The 23,410-nt window shown below is 36.2% G+C and overlaps 1 protein-coding gene across 8 annotated transcripts in view; it reads left to right on the forward strand.

Moving 5' to 3' along the window:
• Positions 1-23,410, forward strand: part of PTPN4 (protein tyrosine phosphatase non-receptor type 4) — a 123,324-nt gene that overhangs the window by 59,051 nt on the left and 40,863 nt on the right. For 6 of the 8 annotated variants that reach the window (XM_085553225.1, XM_085553226.1, XM_015868626.3 and 3 more), the window contains 9 exons: positions 4,363-4,517; positions 9,512-9,619; positions 11,980-12,022; positions 12,119-12,197; positions 15,336-15,380; positions 15,592-15,644; positions 17,557-17,677; positions 18,693-18,780; positions 20,116-20,204. In XM_085553225.1, the coding sequence (XP_085409351.1) occupies positions 4,363-4,517; positions 9,512-9,619; positions 11,980-12,022; positions 12,119-12,197; positions 15,336-15,380; positions 15,592-15,644; positions 17,557-17,677; positions 18,693-18,780; positions 20,116-20,204 (781 nt within the window). Of the gene's footprint in view, positions 1-964; positions 1,066-4,362; positions 4,518-9,511; positions 9,620-11,979; positions 12,023-12,118; positions 12,198-15,335; positions 15,381-15,591; positions 15,645-17,556; positions 17,678-18,692; positions 18,781-20,115; positions 20,205-23,410 lie in introns of those variants that run through there. The other 2 variants (XR_014948288.1, XM_085553229.1) reach the window with 2 other exon arrangements.

Raw genomic sequence — 23,410 nt, forward strand, 5'->3', positions numbered from 1 at the left:
CTGAATATTCATTCATGTTTTTCTTTGCTCTTTTTATATTGGAAAGAATGCAGTGTTGGCAGTGATGAAGATGCTTCATCTTATAGTTGCATGACTGTAACTGTGAAAATGCTATTTGGTGTCACACAGCAGTTGCTCAGATTTGAAACCCCAACCCCAAGTAGTATGGTGGTAGTGAAGCATATCCCAAGGACGTGTTAATTTACTAAAACTGTCTTGAAATAATTTTATGACTGAGGGTAATTACTAAGTTAGTTGTGAAGCCTGTATCGGAATCCACAGCCAGTCCCCCACAAGCCACTCACATGCAGGATGTTGTAACACGTTGTATAAATCTTCTGTATTTCTTTGGCATTTCTTGTAGTTCTTTTTTCCTAATTGAGTTACGTGGATGGTGTTAGTAACTGCATGGTCTGCAGTCTATTTAACACATTCATGCTACATTCTATTCTGTAAGTACAGCTTACTCTTCCACCTGTTGTATCCAGTTTGTGTGACATGTTGGTTGCAGTGGCAATAGATGTCTTCTGGGCCACTGGAACACCAACTTTCAAACAAATTGGAAAACATTACGGGAGCTTTGCTCTTAATCTGGCAGTGCAGTAGGTTCTTTAGGTTACCCATGAAAAAGAAAACTTCTCATGTCCTTGCATGCATACAGACATACTGTACTGTACGAAGGTGGTTGTCTTATGTGCAGTGCAGGCTGCTAAGTCTCTTAAAGTACTTCTTACTTTGAGTCAGCAAATCAGTTACGCTCTTGGATAAACTAAATTTCAGTTAATCACTTTCTTAACCAGCTGCGTAGTTATTAAGCCTCTTAAAATGGGTTAGTTATTGTAAGCCAAGCAAGTTGTCATTTGACAGTATTATTTTATGTAAGAGAATAGAGAATGTTGAAAATTCACATTGGAAGCTTCTGCATGCACTTTAATGCCCTAACCAAGCAAGTATCGCAGGAATGTTCTGCCCTTTGATAGGGAACACTCCCTAGAATTGCTTCATTGCTTGAAACCTGAGCTCGGGCAGGAACTGCACAGCTTACTCCCTCTGTAGACCTGAGAGGTAAGTGGAGTTTCATTGCACAAGTTCTGTCCTCCGGTTTCTGCAGCAGCACATGCTTTGGATTATTAATTCAAGTGTCTAAGTATTACACCCTAGCAGAAGGTTCTGAAAAATTATAAGCAGAAACCTTTTTTGCATGCAAAGATTAATCCAAAGGAAATCCAATTTAAGCAATTCACTTGTGTATAAAAAAAGATTTTAGTTAATGTGAGTAGCCATGGTAGTGTCCTTGAGATACATATGCACGTGTTTAGTACCTTTCTCAAGTTAAACCTCTGTTTAAACCAGATATTCTGAAACTCTGTGGGTTGAATCTGACCTGTTTACAAAACCCAATTTTCTTCTGGGGCTGCAGATTTTACTTTGGAGCTTGAAGTCAGCCTGAAGTTCTTCATCGGTTTCATGCTGTCTTCTGTGATTCTGTGATATCTGTTGGTGAGGAAGCAAGTGGATGGGACCGGGCTCTTTTCAACAGTGCCCAGCAACAGGACGAGGGAAATGGACACAATCTAGGAAATAGGAAGTTGGAGAGTTACAGAGCGCTGACTATGCTGCCCAGAGAGGCTGTGGAGTCTTCTTTACTGGAGATGGTAAAAATATACCAGGATCCCTTCCTGCATAACCTGCTGTGGGTAACCTGCTATTGCAGGGGGTTAAACTAGGTGATCTCCAGACCTCCCTTCCATACTTTGCAATTCTGTGGTTGAGCAGTGCCCAGTTACAGTTATAGTATATTCATTTCAGACGAGTATACATCTGGTGTGATTGTTGGTTTTTCTTTTCATTTTATATGTCAGTTTTTGCTGGGGAATCAGACGGTTAGGATGTATGGCCTCACAAGGGATTGTGCCTTGTGAATGCCATCTGTGGATTCTTTTGGTATGTTTATGAAATGTCCAGCAAGGGTGATGGTGGCTGCTCAGGAATAATAGCATTCTCTGTGTTCTTGGTGTGTCCGTGCTTAACAGCTGATCCTTTTTTGTATGTACATATGTTGGCAGAGGTTTAAATATGCTTTCTGTTCATATGTTTGGCCACAAAGCAGTTACATGTGGTAGCCCTGACAGATCTTACTGACAGATCTTAGAAGGCAAAGAGGATTTTTGAGTGTGTGGCAGTGGAGGCATCTTAAAGTAAATCCTACACACTTGCATAGTTTCTTTACTGACATGTGGAGAAAGGGTACATTTGAATGTCATCTGCAAAAATAGTCTGTATTTTGTCACCTTCCTCTCCATTACTTTTGTGGCTGTTACATTTCTATTTGGTGGAAACTTTTCAGTGTCAGTTAATATACTTTGCCATAAGGCTGTTTTGCTGTTTCCTGGAAGAAGTCTGTTTCATACAGAATGGCTGTTGAGGCTGCTACATACTGTGTGTTTGGCCACACTTCATTGCCTACACTGAAACTTCAAGATATGGTCTTGACATGCAGAGTTTGGTTGGACTGAAAGTTGTCTCTGCTGGGTCTGCAGGTTGTGACTGTGAACGTCACTGAATATTTACTTGGTGTTCTGTGGATCACTGAAGACAGCTGTTTTTCATGCTCAATGGGATGAATTTGTGGTTCTGCTTGAAACACAGAGCATTTCTCTCAGAATTAAGTAATGGGGAAGGAAGAGACACTGTCAGTGCTAATCAGCAAACAGAACAAAAGTAGGGTGAGAATGGGCAGTAAAGGTGGGATTTGCCTTTTTTTTCCCCACGAGGCTCAGTGGGGGCTATTGAGTGAGAGTCCCAGCTCACTACCTAATGGTTCGGTTCCGTTTTGTTTTGCTGCTGTGCAACAGGTGGCAGCAGAGCAGCAGTGTGACCTGGAAGCATGTATGGAGTGAAGGGGTGGAATTGTATTCCTCCATGTTGAATATAAATGGCACCCGATGACATTCATGAATGCTTATGAAAATTGGTGGAGACCAAATAGTGCAGTGCACAGTGAGAAGTGCATTGCAGCAGCAGTGGGTCAGCTCTCCTGGTGCAGATTTTTACGAGCACATCGTGCAGGCTCTTATTCATCACAGGCAAAAGTGCACTGCTAATGGTGTTGACTGTGTTGAATAATGCTCATCTGTACCTGAGAGTTTGCCCCATCAGACAGTGTTTTTGTGCTCTTTGTATCTGTTGTAGTTCCAATGGCAATAAATAGGGAACATTACTTTCGGAGTGACATGTATAATAAGCAAACATGCATACAATTTTTCAAGGTTTTTTTTAAAATTTGCAAAATAAGGAAAACTTTTATAATCAGTTTGGAGCATGTTTTACTATTTTTTAAAGGTATTTATTGCTTCAGTGTATTGTCAACTTAAGTTCTGGGACATTTTGTTTGCTTACACCCTTATCAAAGTATGTAGAAGTAGTTTGCCAAGTGTGTAATTAAGTAAATTACAGGGCCTGAATCTGTAATTCAAGCTTAAGAATGTAACTAGTGTCATTGGACAGGGCTAATAACATACTGGAAGCATGCATGTAAGCACTTTGCTGAACCAGGGTTGCAGGATAATCATTAGAAACTCAGTTTTGAAAACTGAAAGTCACTTTTCAACTCTTGGATTGCGTTTATCAACACGTAGCTCGACGTATAGGCGTCTGTTGATCCCCATTCCTTACATGGAAAATAAGAATAGTTTGTGCTCTCAAACTAAATACAGAAATCCAATCAGTTGAAAAAATGGGAAAAAAGATGACACGTGGAAGATTCAGTAGTTTAACAAACCATTATCTACTCATATTGTAAGGCTCATATATTTATCACTCTTGTCTGATAGAGTGAATACATAAGCCTTGCAGAATAACACACCAGTCTTCACATAGTGCCCTATTCTTTTTGCAGCCATTCTCTCTACTTCTGTTGTAAGATGTTTTTTGCTTTTTTGCACTGAAATTAATTTTTAATTACCTCTAACAGTGGGAGCTTAGAGTAGCCTTGATGCACAGCAATTAAAAGGCTTTTTGAAGTGAAAATGCAGTTCTGAATCATTTCATAATAATAAACAAGAAAAGAAATAAATAAAACAAAATCACCAACACAAGCAAAACAAAAAACTTAGGGGAGGGAGTGGATAACGAACAGCAGCTTAAAGAACTTAAAGAATTGACTTTCTTAGTATAAAGTTGTGTTGTAATTTGTAAAACATTTTTTCACTGTTAGATACTGTGAGTTTAATTCTCATTTTTCTTTTGTATGTGATGGAGATTTTAGCCATAGACTCACAGCCTTGACTTTCTTCAATGTACTACATTCATTCCTCGCTTGCGCTTTCTGACCTTTCAATTTTATTTTTCTTTTGCCTGAAGACCCTGTGTGGACAGTAATGACCGCACGTTTCCGATTGCCTGCTGGCAGAACCTACAATGTACGAGCATCTGAGCTGGCACGAGACAGGCAGCATACGGAGGTGGTCTGCAACATTCTTCTCCTGGATAACACTGTACAAGCTTTCAGAGTTAATGTAAGTAACCTGATGATAGCAATGTCACCGAGCTTGCTTTCCTCTGTTTGATTCGCATAGGTGGAGTTCAACTTCCAAAATAGTTTGAAGTATGGAGTAGAAGGGAAAGTTCTGTTCAGACAGACGTGCTCGTGCTTGTATGTACTAAATCACTGTAGGCTTAGTCATTCTGGCATACTTTATGGTACTAACATCTTAATTTCAAAATTGAATATACAATGTATAGTTTATTTCTCGTAGTTTTCTTTATGGACTGAATGTTGTTTAATGAAAATGAATTTAGCTTTACTACTCAGTTGAATGAGAAGCAAGCTTTTGTTCGGTTCGGTTTGCTTTTTTCCATTTTGAGAACCAGTAACATATAATGGCAGATCTTATTTTCTCTATGTTGCTAAGCTAAATATGTTCAATCATGTGGATGGCTATATTTAGTTACTGTTGCCATCTTACAGTACCTCTTTGCTTTTGCTTTTCTCAGATTGTGTTCTTGTTCCATACCTCCTAATATACTGAGATGGCAGGAAGGAAAATAGGAAACTTGTTGAATGTTGAGGGCTGTTACTGGGAAAAGTGAATACTTTCCCAAATGAGCCTGGAATACCTTATTCATTAGATTTTTTTTGATTGATAGAAGAAATAAAACTGAATATGTTCATAGAATGTGTGCATAGAAGTGCAACCATTTCTTTGGACTACTTCATCCCTTTTCTCCTCCTTCCTCTGCAATATTTCATTGCTCTTCTGTACCTCTTAATTTTTCATTCTTGGTAATATAGTTTCCTGGTCTGTGCTACCTGCTAAAAAGCAGGTTGGGACTGAAGACAAGCATCAGAGGTACATGGGGAAATTGGAAATGTTGTGTTCCTTGCTTTTAAGTGCTTATGTTTGCAAGCTAGATATTGGAATGGAAGTTTTTTGTTGCTTTTTTTTTTTTTTTAAATATACAAAAAATTCAGTAATATAAGGAATAGTTGCACAACAGTTATGGGCAATGATGCTTCTTTTTGATGTTGGTGTCCAAAAGCTACATCAGCTCTTAAGAGAATGCTAGAGCCTGTGTAGCTCTGGCTAGCTAGCTAGACCAGTCTGGGATGGGTTGTCTAGAGAATAACCAATCCGAAATAGTCAAGTATCTATTCTGTCTCTCCTGAGAAATGTGTATGGTCCCTGAGTTTGTAGCATATTACGTTTTTGGTTATATGGATAAGTTTATTGCTTATTTAGACCAGTCTGGGAGTTTAGGGAATAGAAACTTCCTATGGAGCTCTACCTTTTGGTCCCATGTCTGTTTGGTTGCTGGTGATATTGTTTAGTTGCTGTTTTGTTTGTTCATTTATGTCAAAAATAAGGACATAAGAATGTCTATTGCAGTACACTGCATGGTACGTGGATTTTCAGGGTTTATAGCTGCATGTTACTGAATTGCGGTTGGCACAATGCTTGACAATAAATATTAATGACGTTATTTGCAGAATAGGGAGAACAAAGATAACATCAAATAAATTAGCATAGTATTTTCCTCCTGGGGTTTGCTACAGGTGTGCTAATGGTTTTAAAGTTTAATTACCTGAAGTATGCAGAGCTGTATTAATACAAATGTACTCAAGTGATATTTCTCTTCCAACGGCAAGGTACTGATCACAGGCACTGTCTCTTGATAATTTATATGACATGTTCTAAGTTCAGATTTTAACCTACCTCTTCCATTGTTCTGCAAAATAGGCACTTTTTGTGTGCTCAAAATTACAATGTACAGAGCGTAACAAATCAAATAGAGCAATCCCTGCGGACTGTAGTTACCCAAAGGTTATTTGGAGTTGGAGTAAGACCGCATGTATGTCTGAAGAGTAGAAATTTTCTCTATAAAATGCTCTGCTTACTACATGAAGGATTCCTGTTTCCACCTTGGAAAGCGTTCTGCCTATAAGGCGTAGCTGCACTAAGTGGGAATGGCTGTAGTTAGTAACCTGATCACAATGATTTGCATAGACCTCCTTCAGGATCTTATTATTTTTAATTTATTTTAATTCATTGTTTAAATACCTTAAGTTGTAGCTCTTCCTTGCAGGCTGACTTTGCTGTATTTCCTGAAAATCAGTACAAAGTGATCACACCGAACTTGGGGGAAAATTAAGGCAGGGTAGATGGCATAAAAAGTGTGCCATACTTCTTAAACTGCATTTAGTGATGTCTAGTGTTGATTTATTCTGAAAGGCCAGTATTTGTGAGACATTTTGCCTTTCATAATTTCTAACAGGTATTCATGAAATACTTAGATTTTCAACTCAGCAAAAAATGTTGGTGTTTTATATCCGACTTCTCAGTAATAATTATTCGCTGACTGTTCAGCATTCAGTTGTGAAACAGCTAAATTATAGTGAACATCGTGTTAGATGTTGGATACCACTCGTTTTTATATTTTTCCATTAATTTGTGTTTTAAGAACTATTCATGTTCACCCCTAGGTATAAAGCACATTTCTTTGTTAAACCCCCTTCATAAATTTCTATTTTTTACTTTAAAAAAGGTGAAGATAGACAGTTATTTTCCTACTTTTATAGCAGCTACTCACTGCTTGAGATACTGTTGCAAATATTTTGGACCTTTCACAACCAACAGGATTTTGTGACCTTCCCCTGCTTTGGCAAGCTGCAAACATCACTGTATAAATATCGAAGACAGGTTGAACTAAGGTCTGGTTTTACTAGATGCATATCTTTGTTTTGTACTGAGAGTAAAATATTGATCACAAAACAAATGCTTCACGTTGAAACTTGTCTCTTCTTAGCAAATTTTCTGCTCTATTTCAAGAGAAATAGCTTTTGCACTTCTGCCTTTTAGCAGCACCACCATTCGTGGTCCAGCTTCTTTGCTGCCATGAAATGACATTTCTCTTCTAACTAATTCAAAGTGACCAGCCGGTTCTAAACTGTCAGTATTATTTTTTAATTAAGAAACAATTGTTCTATTAACAATTATTAACAATTGAAAGATAGTTTAGAAACAAGAAAAATTTTTATGTTCACATTTTTTTTAAAGTACAGAACTGATACCTGTGTGTTCCTTGGAGAAGTAAATGCGAGTCTGCAGACTCCAAATGTCTTCTCTTTTCTGTTAATGTCAGAACTTCATAGTTTGAGTTCTGATTGAAATCTAAGTAGGGAAAAATGCCAAGAAGTAATTAGTGCTGCTATGTAATTTTAAAATTAGTTTAATTTGTTGAAAAAATTATACTGATTACTGGTTTCTAAGTATGTCAGAAACTCCTAATTTAGTAAAGATGTGTCTGTTTTTGGAATTGTGCATGGAAATTGTGTTGTGCACCATTGTTGTCTATTTGTTACGTTGACATCTGTGGGGTTTTTCTTTGCTAGTTTTCATTAATTGCAGATGAATTTTTTTTTTTTTTTGTTAGCAAACCTTTTAACAACATTGATGCTGTTGATTGTTTTGTTAAACATTAAGAAATCTTTCTCTGGTTTGTTTATATATATATATATATATATATTTTTTTTTTTTTTTCTGGCAAGTATAGCACTTAGATCACTTCTACTTAGCTAGATAAATGGATCTGAGATACGTGCCTTGTGTAACTTAAATATCCAGAGCTACAGCTGTGTTTGCCCTGCTGGCATCATTTCAGGCATAATTTGTTGATAACCATTCTCTCTCTTCTTTTTTTTAAATTACTGTAAAATAAATAGTCTGGCTTTTTGGAATTTTTATCTCCCAGATAAATGGCTTAGACTGATTACTCAGCTTTGATGTATCTTCATCGGAACAATTTAAAAAAGGCTTTGATAGGATGCTCTTCAATGTGGACAAATGTCTGAATATGACCTGTAGATTTTTCTCATTTGTGGATATTGAAACCTTCAGACATTTTTATTATACAGTTTAGATACAATTGCTGTGGAAGTAAACTACTTTAGCTCTTGTCAGGAACTGAGTTTTTTGATAGTAGGACAGGAATCTTTCCTGTTATTTTTCAAAATACCTTATTGCCTATAGTAAACAAGGCAAGATGCCTCTGAAATCCGTTCTAGTATCAGTAATACTTGATTGTCACCTATAGTGTTGTTAGAAGCTTGTTTGATGCCAGAGAAGTAGAAAACTTGGGTGGAAGGTGTATCAGTCAGATCTTTCAGTGTGTTTCTTGTTAGACTGTTTGGCTTGCAGAATTCTCCTGATCTTTTGCACTTCAGAAAGCTATGACACTTCATAACTTGTTTGGCAGACTCGTTCAGGTTTCAATAAATGTATTTACAGAGTCTTGTCAGAATGGTATGCTTAGCCTTTAAATTACTGTTTGGCAATATTTTCAGGTTAGGCAAGAAATTACTAGGTACCCACAACACACAGATTTTTTGCAGGTAAGGTTTGTCCCTGCAGTAAAGAATCAAGTTTGTTCGCTTGTCCCTGCAAAGAAACATTACTATTCAGTTTATTTGAATTAGTCAATGTAGAGTTAACGTTTCTTCTCAGCTGGATATTTGTCTGCTTCATCCGTCTGTGCCATTAAATTGTGGAAGCAAGCTCTTTCAATATGCTGGTTTATTTAGATTTGGGAATAGGTCTTCAGATACAAGAATAACTTGTGCAGGCCTGAAAAACCTTTCCTCAAAATTCAGTGTCCCTGACGAGGCTATGAAGTCCTTTGTCAAATCCCAGCCCCTCTTTTTCTTTCTCTGTCCTGTAATCCTTTTTAAGTATCAAATTTGGTGAATGAGAGCCTTTCAGAAATAACCATGTAGTTAGCCAAGAAAATAGAAGTTCTTATTGTTAGAAAATGAACAAGATAATTTCTTACATGTATTTCAAAAAGAGAGACGGTGCTTTTCTTAAAAGAATGCTATGAGGATACACAGCATGATGCTTAAAATGCGGCATGCTAGAGCGCATCTGAAATAATGCATCAGTGCTCTGCTAGCATCAAGTTTGTGTGTGCAGTGACGTACTTTTCCATTAAGCTCACAATTACGTCTTATTTGCAGAAACACGATCAGGGACAAGTTCTGTTGGACATAGTCTTCAAACATCTCGATTTGACAGAGAGAGATTACTTTGGTTTACAGCTGGCGGATGAATCCACTGATAACCCTGTAAGTAAAATCTATTTTATAGATCATGGTATTAATGTATGTGGGGATCGTGTTTTATTGTTAACAAGATACTTAATTGTAAAATTTTAATTTGTTTCTTTTGATTTTCTACAGGAACACTATTGATTTTATTTTATTTTTTTTTATATGATGGATATGGTGCATGACACAGTGCACTGAGAAGTGCTGCATCTTGTGGGATATTTTTGTGTGATACACTACATAGCTGCTCACTGTGCACTGACTGATACCCAGTCAGGCCCTGAGCAGCACGCCCTTCCAACTTCCCCCAGTTTTATAGCTTTTGCATGATGTTTTTATTATATGGAATATTCCTTTGGCCAGTTTAGGTCTGCTGATTATTTCCACCCCCCCCCTCCCTCAGCTCCTTGTGCAATCCCAGCTCACCCACTGGCAGGACAGGACAGTACAAGAAGTTGAAACATGCTTGGCTCTGTGCAGCACTTCCCAGCCAGAAAGAAAAAACATCAGTGTGTTATCAACTTTTTTTTTCCTATATCCAAAACACAGCATCATACCAGCCACTATGAAGGGAAAATCAACTCTCTCCAGCTGAAACTGGGACAGTAGTTCACCAATTTTTATGTGTTTATTTGATGCACTTGTGAATGGTATTTTCATTGATAATTTGATATATGAGAGATATGGGAATAGAATAGTATTTCTACAAGAAGGTGGAGCAGAAATGAGAAACTGGTTTAGGGAGTTCTATTGACAGAGGAAAAGAGTAAATTAAGTAGGGAAATAACAATATGTGTCATAAAAACAAATGGAGGCAGGGTCAAATCAGCTGGCATAAAGAATAAATCAGTTGAAGTGAATTAATTAAATAGCAGTTATGAAAACTATCTGACTTAATTAGTAATAGTAATCAACATGCAAACAACATATTAAAATAGACAAACGTTGAAACTGAAAGAATGGATGATGCCTAGATAGTGAGAAATTGAGTGCTTAATCAATGTTTAAGCTTTTTACTACCACAGTGAGTGCATTTGGTGGTGCCTCTTGTGTATTCCATCTTTCTGCAGGGCTGGATGAAGTAACACTACTGTACCTCAACCAGGAGTTATTGTCATTGGTCCTGCTCAGGGAATTGAGTGGTTTTGGTTTTATTTTTATTTTTTTCTTGAGCTGATTTATTTTAGGCTATGCCCCAAAGGGGAAAAAAATCAATGAACCTTTGCATTCATGTGAATTGCTGTTCATAGTCCTTTGAGCAGCACTTTGGTGAAGAGTTGTTAGCTGCTCTTAAACAAGTAGAAGTACAAAGTTTACTGCTTAAGTGTGTCTCCTAAATGGCTTTTTCAGTTCAGACTTTATTCCAATATGACTCCAGAAATGATGGGCTGTAGAGGAGCATCACTGTGCTCTGGGTCATTGTAGGGACAGAATTATTTACAGTAGTGTGTATCCTCTCCTACACTATGTCATTTGAGTTTGTCCATTATCACTGTGCAGTTACAATAAAACTAAATGCTGCAAGTTGCAAGTGGAGAGTAAAACCATGAGGTTGTGCTCACTCTTTAAAGAAATATTGCTTGTTTTGTTGTGTCTAGGGACTAGATTGAATGTTCACCATTATTTGGAGTAAGACATAAGTTTCTTCTAAAATTCAGGCCTTGTAAGAGGAGTGTTTTGATTGTCCTGGTTTTCTTTTCTAGCTCTGGTATCTTGTAGATGTTTAGATCATGATTCCTATCATTTACTATGTGATAAGGGCTGTCAGCTAATCACCATGACAGATAATTGAAGGGGACTCTTTTGAAGAATGAGCATTTGTTGCGAGTGTTCTATAGTCCTAATTCAGTAGGCTGAGTCTCCGATTTACAGGATGGGCAATGAAGGACATAGCAGAGGTGATTCTCTGGCAATTGGAATGAGATCTGCCAGTCAGATCTGGGATCACTTTGTGGATTGCAGAGTTAGAAGAAACCAAACTGGTTTATGCAAATTAACTACACAGAGGTAAAAATTAGCCTTATAGCTTTTCCCTGTCACTATTAGCTTGACTTAGGCTGTCAGTTTCAAGTATCGCTAAAATAGTTAAACACCCGGAGACTGAGTTCTAACCTCTGCTGGACACAAGCGATGGTTGTAGTAGTACCAGACAGATACCTGAACAGCAGAGTTAATCTCAGGCAAATAGAAGCAACTGCTCATGTGGCATCTTTCAGAGTCTTGACTGTGGTATGCAAGTAGGACATTTCTGATTAAAAATAAAATAAAATAAAATAAATGAAAAAATAATTAAAAAGCAACAGTTTGTTGATGCATAAGACTATAACATAAAATTTGTGATTTATCTGAAACTGGTATTATAATTTATCTCTTTCCAGAGGTGGTTGGATCCAAACAAACCTATCAGGAAACAATTAAAAAGTGAGTATGTGTATACATTTGATCAATTCATTCATTGTTGTTGTTCTGCTTTGCCAAGGTACCCCAATTAATTAGAAACTATTTTCTTGACCATAGGAGGATCTCCTCACAGTTTGAACTTGAGAGTTAAGTTTTTTGTAAGTGACCCAAACAAGCTTCAAGAAGAATATACAAGGTAGGTCTAGTTAATTTATCAATAAATGAGAAGTGCAGGCATAAAATATGCAATCAATGTAACAAAAAACCTTTATGAATAAATATACAAATATATGTGCAAAGTGAACTGTATAAAGAAAATACTACCAAGTAGAAACAGAAAAACAACAGGAAAAGGAAAATATTTAGTCATCATTCATTAGTGAATACAAACTTATTCCCATTACTCCTGTTGATCTGCAAAATAAATAAATAAAAATCCTGTGCTTTCTGCATTTTTTTAAATTGATTTCTTTTTATAATTTTCTTCTTGGCGCAAACAAAATTCATCTCTGTGTGACTGTAGTCCTTGAAACATTGTAAGCTTATTTTGCTAGCAATGTGTTGAAGTTTGTTGAAGAAAATGCTGAATGTGGACCCAACCAGGAGGTTTGTGAGTTGTGATTGGCTCTTGAAGAAATGCCTCCAATTTTTTCTAGTCTGCATAAGTAGCGTGATTTGACAGATTGTCATTTTTGGATGTCAGCCATCCTGAAAACAGGTCAACCCCATTCAAAATACAGTATCTAAGCTATTAAAGATAGCTTTAGAAATTCTGAGCAACAAAACTGGGTATCTGAGTCCATATTTGTTTGTAACTTCTGATCTGTCAAATTTTGGACAAAAATGTACCAACATCTATGCTAAAAAATATTGTTCACTAAAACAAATTGTAGAAACCCTTGATCAGTCTTGGTTTGATGGAAATATTTACTGAGGATTTGGCGATTTACTCTGTTGGGATAACAAAAACAGTGTGATATTTGAATTAAAGGGCAGCATAAGGTATTCCTGAAGAGATGGAAATGACAGTAAATGTGGATTTATATGAAGCAAATGAAGAGAAAAGCCAACTGTTTACTTAAATATTATGCTGTAAATACAGTGCTATAAATACAGCAGCCATTTAGGAGGCAAGTAATGTATGATTGCTGTATCTAGGTCATTTCTGCCTTTTTTTCTAATAAGGGTAATTGCCCTTGAGAAAACTCATTTGTGTTTGGAATTATTGTACAGAGAATGTTATCTGCAGGGTTTCTGTAGTGAAGTTAGGATGCTTTGTCACTACCGTGTGGCCCTTTCACATAATCGGCATTTCCCCTCTTAGAGCAAAACCGACCTACAAAAACAAAACAAACAAAGCTGATATTTTTGACAATTCCCACTCAAGATGAGGCTTTTCTAAGACCCTCAGCTTTTATAAATTCCATGAAAACATTAGGGTGAGTCAGTGTGTGTGTGTGTGTCAGTGTGAATCAGCTGGAAAGGTTTGATACAAGCTTGTATCTTTAAATTAGACCTCTGAGAATTCATGAGAGGGGGAGGCAGCTTATGAATGCCCTGGGTCAGGAAAAGGTCAGTGGGAGCTCAGCTTGTGCTGGAGGGTTTGGCTTTAAGAACTTGTGTTGGTAGGAGACAAAGCTCATTGCAGAAGGACATGTTTATTAATATTGACTCCAATTAACAATAATTCTATCTTGTCCTTTTCCCTGTATGTAAAGTAGAAAAAAACATTGTAATACAATACGTTCCTTGTTGTGTGGGTTTTCAGATGTACATTAATAAAGCTTCTATTGATTTTCCATTTCACTTAATAATATGCGAGGTTTTGTGTTGGAACTGCGGTGGTTAGCTAACAAGTAATTAACTTCTCTGTTTACTGAAAACAGTGGACCGAAAATGAACTCTGCTTAGTACTCCTTAATCATTAAATCCCTTGAGTATTATGGAATATTTCTAATAAAGCATTTCATAAAAAGTAAGAAATAAAAACAAGAAGCAAAAGGTGCATCTACACATGCAGAATTTTATTCCCTATGTTTTTACAGTAGTAGATGTTGGCAGTAGGAAACTGATTTACATTTTTGTAGTTTTGAATGTTTATAATGAATCATCACAACTGGCTGCAGTTTCAAGCAAGAACTACAAGAAGAAAAGTAACTGATTTCTTTAATAGTAAAGTAGGGTATTCCAAAATTGAATTGATTTATAAGAAGGAATTATGTAAATGATTTCCATTCATTGAATTTTATTTATTTATTTATCTTAATTAAACGGCATCAAAGCCTAAAATATTTAAGACTGCTTCTATGCCATGTTACTAAGTAAGGTTTTAGTGGAAATTCAAGCTTGTGCTAACATCTTGCTATCTCAGTACGTGTTACCCAGTTCAGTCTGTTTCAGATGTGGTTTGTAGCAGGTGTAGTTTGCCTCCTGTTATAAATATTTATGCTTTGGAATTCTCCAAAAGCTTTGAGTGAAGTATGAGGGAACTGAATTGAACTGAATGAACAAAAGATTTGGGTCTTGCTGGGGAATCGTAAGAAGTACTTTAGGCAGAAATCTGTTTGATCTTTCAGGTTTGTTTGGATATATGTATTTCTTATTTATGCTGTTTCTGCTGCCACTGTTTGGTTGAAACATAGTTCTTGTTTTAAAGTGTTAGTCTATTTCTTTGGCTGTTTCCAGCTTCCTTGCTTGAAAGAGTGGGTATGTGAAGAGTAGAACTAAACCAAGCTTTCTCACATCATAATTAAAGAAAAGTTCAGAACAGAAGTTCAAGGAAGTCAGAAGACTTTCAAAAGGCTTTTATCATAGTAGATCCACAACTGCTATTTTAGAATGGAATGCCAAAAGAGTTACAAAACTGAGAGTACATATTTTAGTCTAAATGAAAACGGAGTAATGTTGAATGAGACTAAACTAATTTTTTCTGTCCACCTGGAGTACAACTCATTAAGGTACCCGTACACGTAGAAACCATCTTCAACTTCTGGCTTACACACCGAATAGTTCTGTTCTCGTTCACTGTGAAAGCACTTAAAGTTTAAACTGAATATAAATACTGGAAAACAAAATATGTAGGTAATGAATTTTACAGCATATGGGTGAAATATGATTTATAATTTCATTACAGAGTAATTACTAGCCTGTCACTTGTTTAATTTATGAAGTTGTATTATTTCAGTTATCACTGTTTGGTTTCTTTGCCACGTGAGTTTAAGAAACAAGATGTCAAATGTAAGTTTTAAGCTTTGCACTAGATGGAGATGCATTAAATTGATTAAAAATTATTAAATGATTTTATTTTTAATACTATCTTTCTTTTTAAATTAAGGTACCAGTATTTTTTACAACTTAAGCAGGACATTCTTACTGGAAGGTAAGATATTTTTGTTCTCCTAAACATTATATACAACTTGAGGAAAAGGTGTTGTATTGATCATGAAGAATTATACTTGCAAAAATAAACATTAATAACAATTCTGTCCAACCTGTGCCTGAATACATTATGAAGTGATAGGCTTTTCAAAACAACTTCTTTTCATATAGAATATATAATTTTACTTGTTTTTCGTCTAAAAATAAAACAGGTTGCCCTGTCCGTATAATACTGCTGCTCTTCTGGCTTCCTATGCTGTTCAATGTAAGTATTGCTAGTATTCATATACGTGTAAGTACTGATATGTTTGGAAATTTAGCAGTATCTAGTTTTGCTTCTAAAGAAGTCCTGGGAAAGATTAGGTATTCAGCAGTGAAGCAGACAATATGAAAAGTTTTAACAGTTAAGCTTGTAAGAATGCATTATGTTCATTTTTAAAACAGTGTAGTGGTCATGCACAGAGCATTGTAGTTAGACATGTAGTATGTGAGATGTTCCTGTCCTTCAGTTCTTCACTGTGTGGATCTCTGTCTAATGCTTTTCTTTGTGTGCCCATTACTAATTACCTCTGGGTTCAGGTCTTGGAATTCTTCATGAATAAGTAGGTCGCTCCGAAAGCAGTGTTTCCTATTTACTTCCACGGAAACTACAACTGATAAAGCACAATAATGCTATTTGATAGAGCAGTTTCTTATCTGCAAAACAATGTTTTTCAATACAGTTACTATACATTTTCATAAGTGATGCAAGAGCCTGAATGCTGCACTCATCAAAATCTGCACCTGTGGTGGTGATCCACTGTTGCTGTCATCACTGCTGAAACATACCTCCTGTTGCCTCACTGTGCTCACATCCGCTGTTTCCACGGGCATTCAACAAGAGGCACTGAATGTCAATGGGTGCCATTCCTTCTGCATGAAGGAATTCAGTTCCACCCCTTTGCTTCATCTTCACTTCTGTGTCAGCACCATTTTCTCTAACTGCCCCTCTGCTGCCATCTGGCACAGAGCGACAGCATGTAATGGAATATTGACAGGAAGGTTCAACCTCAGCTGCCATACCACCAACATCCACCTCTGATGTCATGGGCCAACGTAATAAAATAAGAGACATTCTTTTGGAGCCACCCTCGTAAATAGCAACCCCAGAACTCAGACAGCCCTGTATTATTTATAGCCCATTTTAGCAAGAATTGCACTCTGTAATGAAACCTGGCCACATTTTCCAGGCTTTAACTAATTTTAAATATGATCTGTTTCTTGTGATGGAAGTGCCTCAGATGCTTTTCCTGCCTTTGCTTCCCTTGTTTACCCTGTCATTCTCTGTGTACCTTCATCCACTCTATAGTCATTTCTTTCATGCCCTGTAGAAGTGTCTGCGGACCTTCCCAGAACCCCACACCATGCTGCCTTGCTGTGAACTTTCCCATTTTCACCCATTATGTTACTTAGTACTGTAAATATCTTAGATGCATTTCAGATACTTAAAGCTACATTGTTTTTGGATTAGAGCTAAAAAGCCTCAATGCCTGTATTCTAAGCAAATTCTTAGGTTATTTTTTGTATTATTTATTCTGACAATAAATGAGATTTTAATTTTTTTTTCTATTTTTTTTTTTTTTTTCATTTTGAGGAGGTATTGGAAGCTGTGAAAGTGCACTTTTTAGTAGTTCCATGTAAGCAGTGTAGGTGTATGTATGCATACTTTTACTGCACTCATACAGTTGTGTACAAACGTATCTTTGTGCAGAATGAACTGGTTGTTTTTGCAGGTCTTGCAAAGTGAAGAACCAACCGTTGTAGTGCTTAAATATATATATAAGTAAGCAAGGGTTTGAAAAAAGAAAAGGGAGAAAAAGCTATTACCTGAAATACCTTGATGTGTATTATTTAGTGCTAGTTTTTAGGAGGGAATTGATGAATCAATTTGTGCCTTAGAAATTAAACAGTTAACAAACTTCCTTCATAAACACCCACTCAAAGCTCACGGTTAAATTATTTCCACGATATTTGCTGAGTATGTGATGGTTTATTCAAAAGGGAAAAGGAGAATTCAAATGTCACTACTTCTGTTTGCTATAGGTAATGATGTATGGGATCAGACTTGTGAATTTGAATGTGTTGCACAGTGCCAGCTAATCACTGATAAACAATAACCTCTCTTTTTAATGTTTTAGCTGAGCTGGGAGACTACAACCATTCAGAAAACCTGCCAGGCTACCTCTCAGACTATTCTTTCATCCCTGGCCAGCCTCAAGACTTTGAAAAAGAGATAGCAAAGTTACATCAGCAGCACATGTAAGGATTTGCAGTGAAAAATACTGACTGACTTTATCAAATCCTGATTGTTGGTGCTCTCCTATTTTATAAAAACTGAACATTTTGTCTTAAAAATCTTCTATTGAGAAATGATGTTTATGTAAATGTGTTGTGGTATTGTTTTTTTTTGGTAGAATATCTGTGTAAGTACAATTAGTACTGTGCCCAGATAGAATGTGTATGTTAGAATGAGAGGGAATAATGGCGCATTAATGAACTTAATAAAGGTGCACTGAAAATCTTGTTTTTGTTACATACTATCTGAACTTAACAGGATATTAGTTAATTTGTTTCATTCAGTCCTTGACAATACATAAAGGCCTTGATTTTCATGGCGCTGTTACCAGAAGGCAGGAGTTACTTTAGATGTAACAAAGTCCTTTTCTTTGATATCTGGTCTTTCCTGTTTGCAGTTATTTGACCTTTCACTAAAGAGGAAAAGGTGATGAAGCAATGGAAGTGGTTGTTTTTTCAATATATAACAATAAGTAATGGTTTTTCATTGATAGCTCCTTGGCATTTTAGAACTTCGATTCTGTGTTGCTAGAGTAAAATTTAACAAAACATAGGCTGTATTTCTGAAGACGTTTGTACGCTTCAGTGACTTAGAAAATCCACTTAAGTAGAGTAAGTAAAATTAAAGTGGATTGATATTTTAAACTTTGGTCTCGGAGGGAGATTGCTACTATGAATAGAAAATGCAGTATTTCAAAAGCAATTTCCAGTTTTCACAGCTTCAGAGCCATTTAAATTCTGCAGTACATTAGAAATAATAATAATTTTAAAAACTACATTTGCAAGCTGTTTGTTTCAGGACTCTGTAAGCACAACATAAAATTCTTGAATGAGGCTGTTTATGGTGAGAAAGGAAAATTCAGATTTTGGGGTGAGGGAAGAAGGAGGAAAGGTCAATGCACATTTTCTCTTAGTGCTCAGTTAAGAGACTACTGGGGAGTTGTGTTTGAATGTTTCTTATGTAGCTTCTTTCTTTCAGAGGGTTGTCTCCTGCAGAAGCAGAGTTCAATTATCTCAATACAGCACGTACCTTAGAACTCTATGGAGTTGAATTGCACTATGCAAGGGTAAGTTTGGATGAACTAATATTTTAATAGGAAAGTGGATTTCTCTGATAGTTGTGGGAAACTAAACTATTTTTGTTGTGTTTTTAGTGAGGCTTCCTGGTCACTTTTTTTTTTCCAGGAGAAAAGGTTGAAAATAATGAATTTATCTTATAAGCTGCCTAAATGCAGTTTACCATTATCAAAGGCTGCCGTTTTTAGTCCATCATCTTAAAGGTCTTTTCCAACCTAAACATTTTGATTATTGTATTTGCTTGCTATAATTTCTGCTTAGTTTATGTTAGTTGGGTTCAGCCTTATTGGCCTGAATGTCAGTTTGGCTGACTACTACTGAAAAAGAATAAAATCAGTGTCAAATGCATTGTTGGTATTTAAGAATCTATTTTTTTTTAAAAAACATATTTTATTTGGTTCAGAATAGAACTATTATGTAAGGTGAATGCATTGGAGTTTGATAAGATATGTAGTGAATGGTGAATCTAGTGTGAAAATAAACACGCAACCTTCTACTGTAAACTCAAGTATAGTTTAAAATCATGAAGGCTACAGATTTTGAAAAGAGAGTTTCTAAATGAGAAGATCTGATCATGAACAGTAATTAAACATGTATGGAAATCTAGCATTTTACTTCTCCCTAATAGGTAAAATGAAATATTTTTATCTAATAAAGCAGGTAGCTTGAGGTCTCAACTTGTCATTACAGTGTTACCATTTCTTCAAAGAGTGTGTAATTGTTTTTAACAAGACATTTTTGTTTCTAATATTCCTCTCCTGCTGCCCCATGTTAAAGAAACATGCAAGTGAATTTCAGAAGCACCCTACTTCACTGCTATGTCTATTCTCCTATTTTTACTCAAGAATTGAGAGGTCTGTAGCAGATGTTTGATAAGAGTGCATAAGTATTTCAGGAAAAGCATACTATTTAATCATGCTTACAGTATTATTTGTTTTAGAATCTCTCCCCTCTGTGTTCTGAGCTTGCTATTTCCTTTCAGGTAGGAATTCAAGTTGCTGGTTGTTTTTAGTGTAGTATATGCTGAGCCAATGTTGTTATTCATAATAAACTGCTAGAATAATGTGTTTGCTTGAATATCATGGAAGATCTAATTTGTAAGCTACCACAGAATTTTAATTTTCTAAAGGATTTAGAGCAAATATTTAGTCCTCTCTGAAACAGGAGAAAAAAAGTGAATTCCTGTTTGTCTTGCTAAAACACATTCCCTTCCGTGTAAACCAAGTTCTAGTTTGCTATTGTGTTTGTGTGTTAGGAGGGAGATGGGTGAGCTTCCATGATATTTATATTGTTTTTCACTTCACTGTCTCTTTTCTTTGTTGAAGGATCAGAGTAACAATGAAATAATGATTGGAGTGATGTCAGGTGGAATACTGATCTTTAAGAACAGAGTACGAATCAACACCTTCCCGTGGTAAGGACAGCTGCTAAGGCTATTCACTTTGTTTGGTATTTCAGAACATATTTTCTACCATTACCAGTGTCATGTGCTTTAAAAAAAATTTTAGTATTTGAAGTTAAAATGATTTACCTAATATGAGGTAATGGGTAGTTTTATGAAGGGTTTTTGTCCTGTTCTGGATTCTGTGCTGTTAAGTGATTCTGGTGTGAAATGTAGTTAATATAATTTTTCTTCAGCAGCCTGTAAGCATACTTTGTGTAATTAACTGTTTAGCAAGGTTTAGCAGCATGGATATATTGATTTTATTCTACCTCATTCTTTATAAGGACCACTAAACTAAGATACTAAATACAAAAGTAATCGCTGTCATCATTTTTTGGAGTTTAATTGTACTTTGTGTGTTAAATTTAGACATGTCACTTGAGGATATGTGAGGTGTAGTATCCAGGGGTATTGTCATCTCTTCATCTGTAGGCAGCTGTTTTCATGATAAAGATCATAAAAAGTGCATTTATTGAGGAAAAGGTTGTCATTTATTTCTCCTTTTAACTAAATTAGATTGTAAAGCTGTTCTGTTACATAATCATGGAGTTGTCCTCAGTGATTTTATAGTTCTGTTGAACATCAAATTTCCTTTATTTGGGATTATCTTTTTGCTTATTTGTATCAGAAAGGGAAAAGCCTAAGAGAAATCCTGTTTTGTTGCATCATTCTGATGTTCTACACAACTATGTCACCTTCCCCAAAACTTTCTTCTGTGTACCTCTCAAGTAATATTCTTTGGTTTCCTTTGTCTTTTTCAAATCTACTCTGACATTCATTCATACTGCATATTTTGTGCATACTATAATCAAGTTCTGAGTGGGCAAAGTCAGCCAACAAAGATTATTGTAACAGACATTAAGTTACCAGGCACAAAAATACTTTACCCATTAGAAAAATGCTGACTTTGACATTTTTGCGTGCTGCTGATTGGTGTGCTTGGGCAATACAACATTGAAGTTTTTTGAATTTCATCTTTATATAAATGGCTTAAATTCATTACCTCAACTGAAACTGGAAAAACTACTTTTCTGAATTCCATCTGATATAGGTAGCTGAAACTCTTGGGTTTCTGTTTTTCGTTAGTTATAGGGTGAGATCAATTACTTGTAATCAGTGACCTGTTTTCACTTCACTTTGGTCTCTTTCACTTGGTGAGATTCGAGATGTTAATGACATCCAACCCTCTGAATTTCTGAGGCATTTTAGTTCGCATTGCAAAGCTTAATTCCTAGTTTTGTTGTAGGATGTTAAATAATTTGTGGTTTGTTCTGTTCAGAAGTTTGAATGATCAAATTGGAGCAGATTTACACAGAGAAAAAAAAATAGAAAGCTGTGACTAAAACCTTATCTACACACGGATGTAACTGAACACACAAACATATTGCCTGGAAGCATTTAAAGAAAAGCAAGCCTGAGGCAAACACAGAACATCTTAATTTTCAGTCTTCATGGTTAGTCTAGTAAATGAAAACTTGATCTTGCAATGTTAAATCTGAAATTACTGTAATATTCAGGCCTAACTTTCTAATAGCAACTCACTCTAAGAAAGAAACCTTTTATCTCCAAGAGTTGTGAAATTTTTTGAACCATTTCTGGATTAAAGCTGCTTAATAAATGTAGAGCTGTAATAGTCATGATGATTTTAATCCAGGCTGCTTTTACTGCTGTGTTGTTTTTCTTTTTCTTTCTTTTTTTTTCTTTTTGGAGAAAACAGTAATAATAGAAGTAGGTTCTATAAAACACCAGTAAATTACTGGGTATATACAATGTAAGTCATAATTAAGCTGCAAGTCCCTACTGGAAGTTAGAGGTTTCTGTGAACTCTGTTTCATATCATTTGCATGCCAGGGATGCTGATCTAAATTCTTACTGTGGTTTGTATGTGTGTGTAATTACCTAAACAGTTCTTCTTTGTATTCAACCGTATCAGCTGACATCAGAGTTATTAATTTCTTCCTGTGAAGACTGTAGTACCACAATAATAGGTCTTTACAAAATAACTTAAAACAACAACAGCAAACAAAGAACCCCACCCCCACTCATATGAGCACATGCAGTTTTCTCCAACTATAGCCTTTCTTTGGCTAAGAGGAAAGCATAAGACCTCTTATCGTTCTTCTTTTATCCTTAGTCCTACAGCCGTTCCAGTGACATCTGACAATTTTGTTTTTGCTTGCTCCTGTGCAACTGGACCTGTGCAAAATGTCTTTTCAGTGCTTGGCAATTACATGGCTACAAGAGAATGTTTAGGTATTCCATTTGCAGTAATCATGTGCTGCCTTGGAGACAGATGACAGGATAGACCTGCATGCACGTGGGAGAAATAGATGTAGAAATAGATTCACCTGTAATCAAGTAAAATGTCCTTTACCACTGATCTTAATTTGGTTGAAATTTTTACGGAAGATTTCTTAATGCAGTCTTTGTTATCAGAGATCATAGAAAAGGAAGAGGAGGAAGGCTAGGCAGGCTCAAGGCAAAATGCAGAGTGTGTCTTTTATGTAGTGTATCCTAATTACTTTTCCTGTATTAAATGTAGTAGCTGTTTTCTACAAGCTGTACTACCAGTCTCAGAGACCTGGGAGTCAGGAGTTCTGATCCTTTGATTATTGAAGACCAAAGCACAAAAGCATTGAGTACCTGAGCATGTCGTTTGTCACTGGATCACTTCTCAGGAGTGGAGACGCTCTTTCCTTTGCCTCTCTTTTATTGTTGGTGTTCCCCTGGAAACCTTTACCTTTCACAGCATTACTACTTTCAACTCCAGTTGAGCTATGGTAGTAGTACCTAGTGGTAGCTAGGTACCTAGTTGTGTAGTCAGCACAAAACCTGTGTAATAGAAATCTGGGTCTAGAAGTCTGCTGGATTGCTCACGTCCTGCGTTGTCATCCTCTCAGCAAAGTTTGGAAGTGGTCAAGTTGTCAGTGAGAACCACAGCATTCCACATGTTTGAGTGCGGTCTTCACTTTAGGTCTTGTAAATATCTCTTCATTTACAAAGAAATATTTTATGGTTTAGGATGTCTGAGATAATTGGAGTCTGGAAGATCATACCAAGAAAACATTACATATGCCTGTTCTTACACTTTTCCTTGGATATACATCATTGGCAATAGAGAAAGGAAGCTTATATAGATGCACCTTTTGGTTTAACCAAGTGTGGGTATTCTTAAT

This window comes from Coturnix japonica, chromosome 7 (genome assembly GCF_054131305.1).
Source record: "Coturnix japonica strain WE chromosome 7, WE-NBRP24, whole genome shotgun sequence".
Lineage (NCBI taxonomy): Eukaryota > Metazoa > Chordata > Aves > Galliformes > Phasianidae > Coturnix > Coturnix japonica.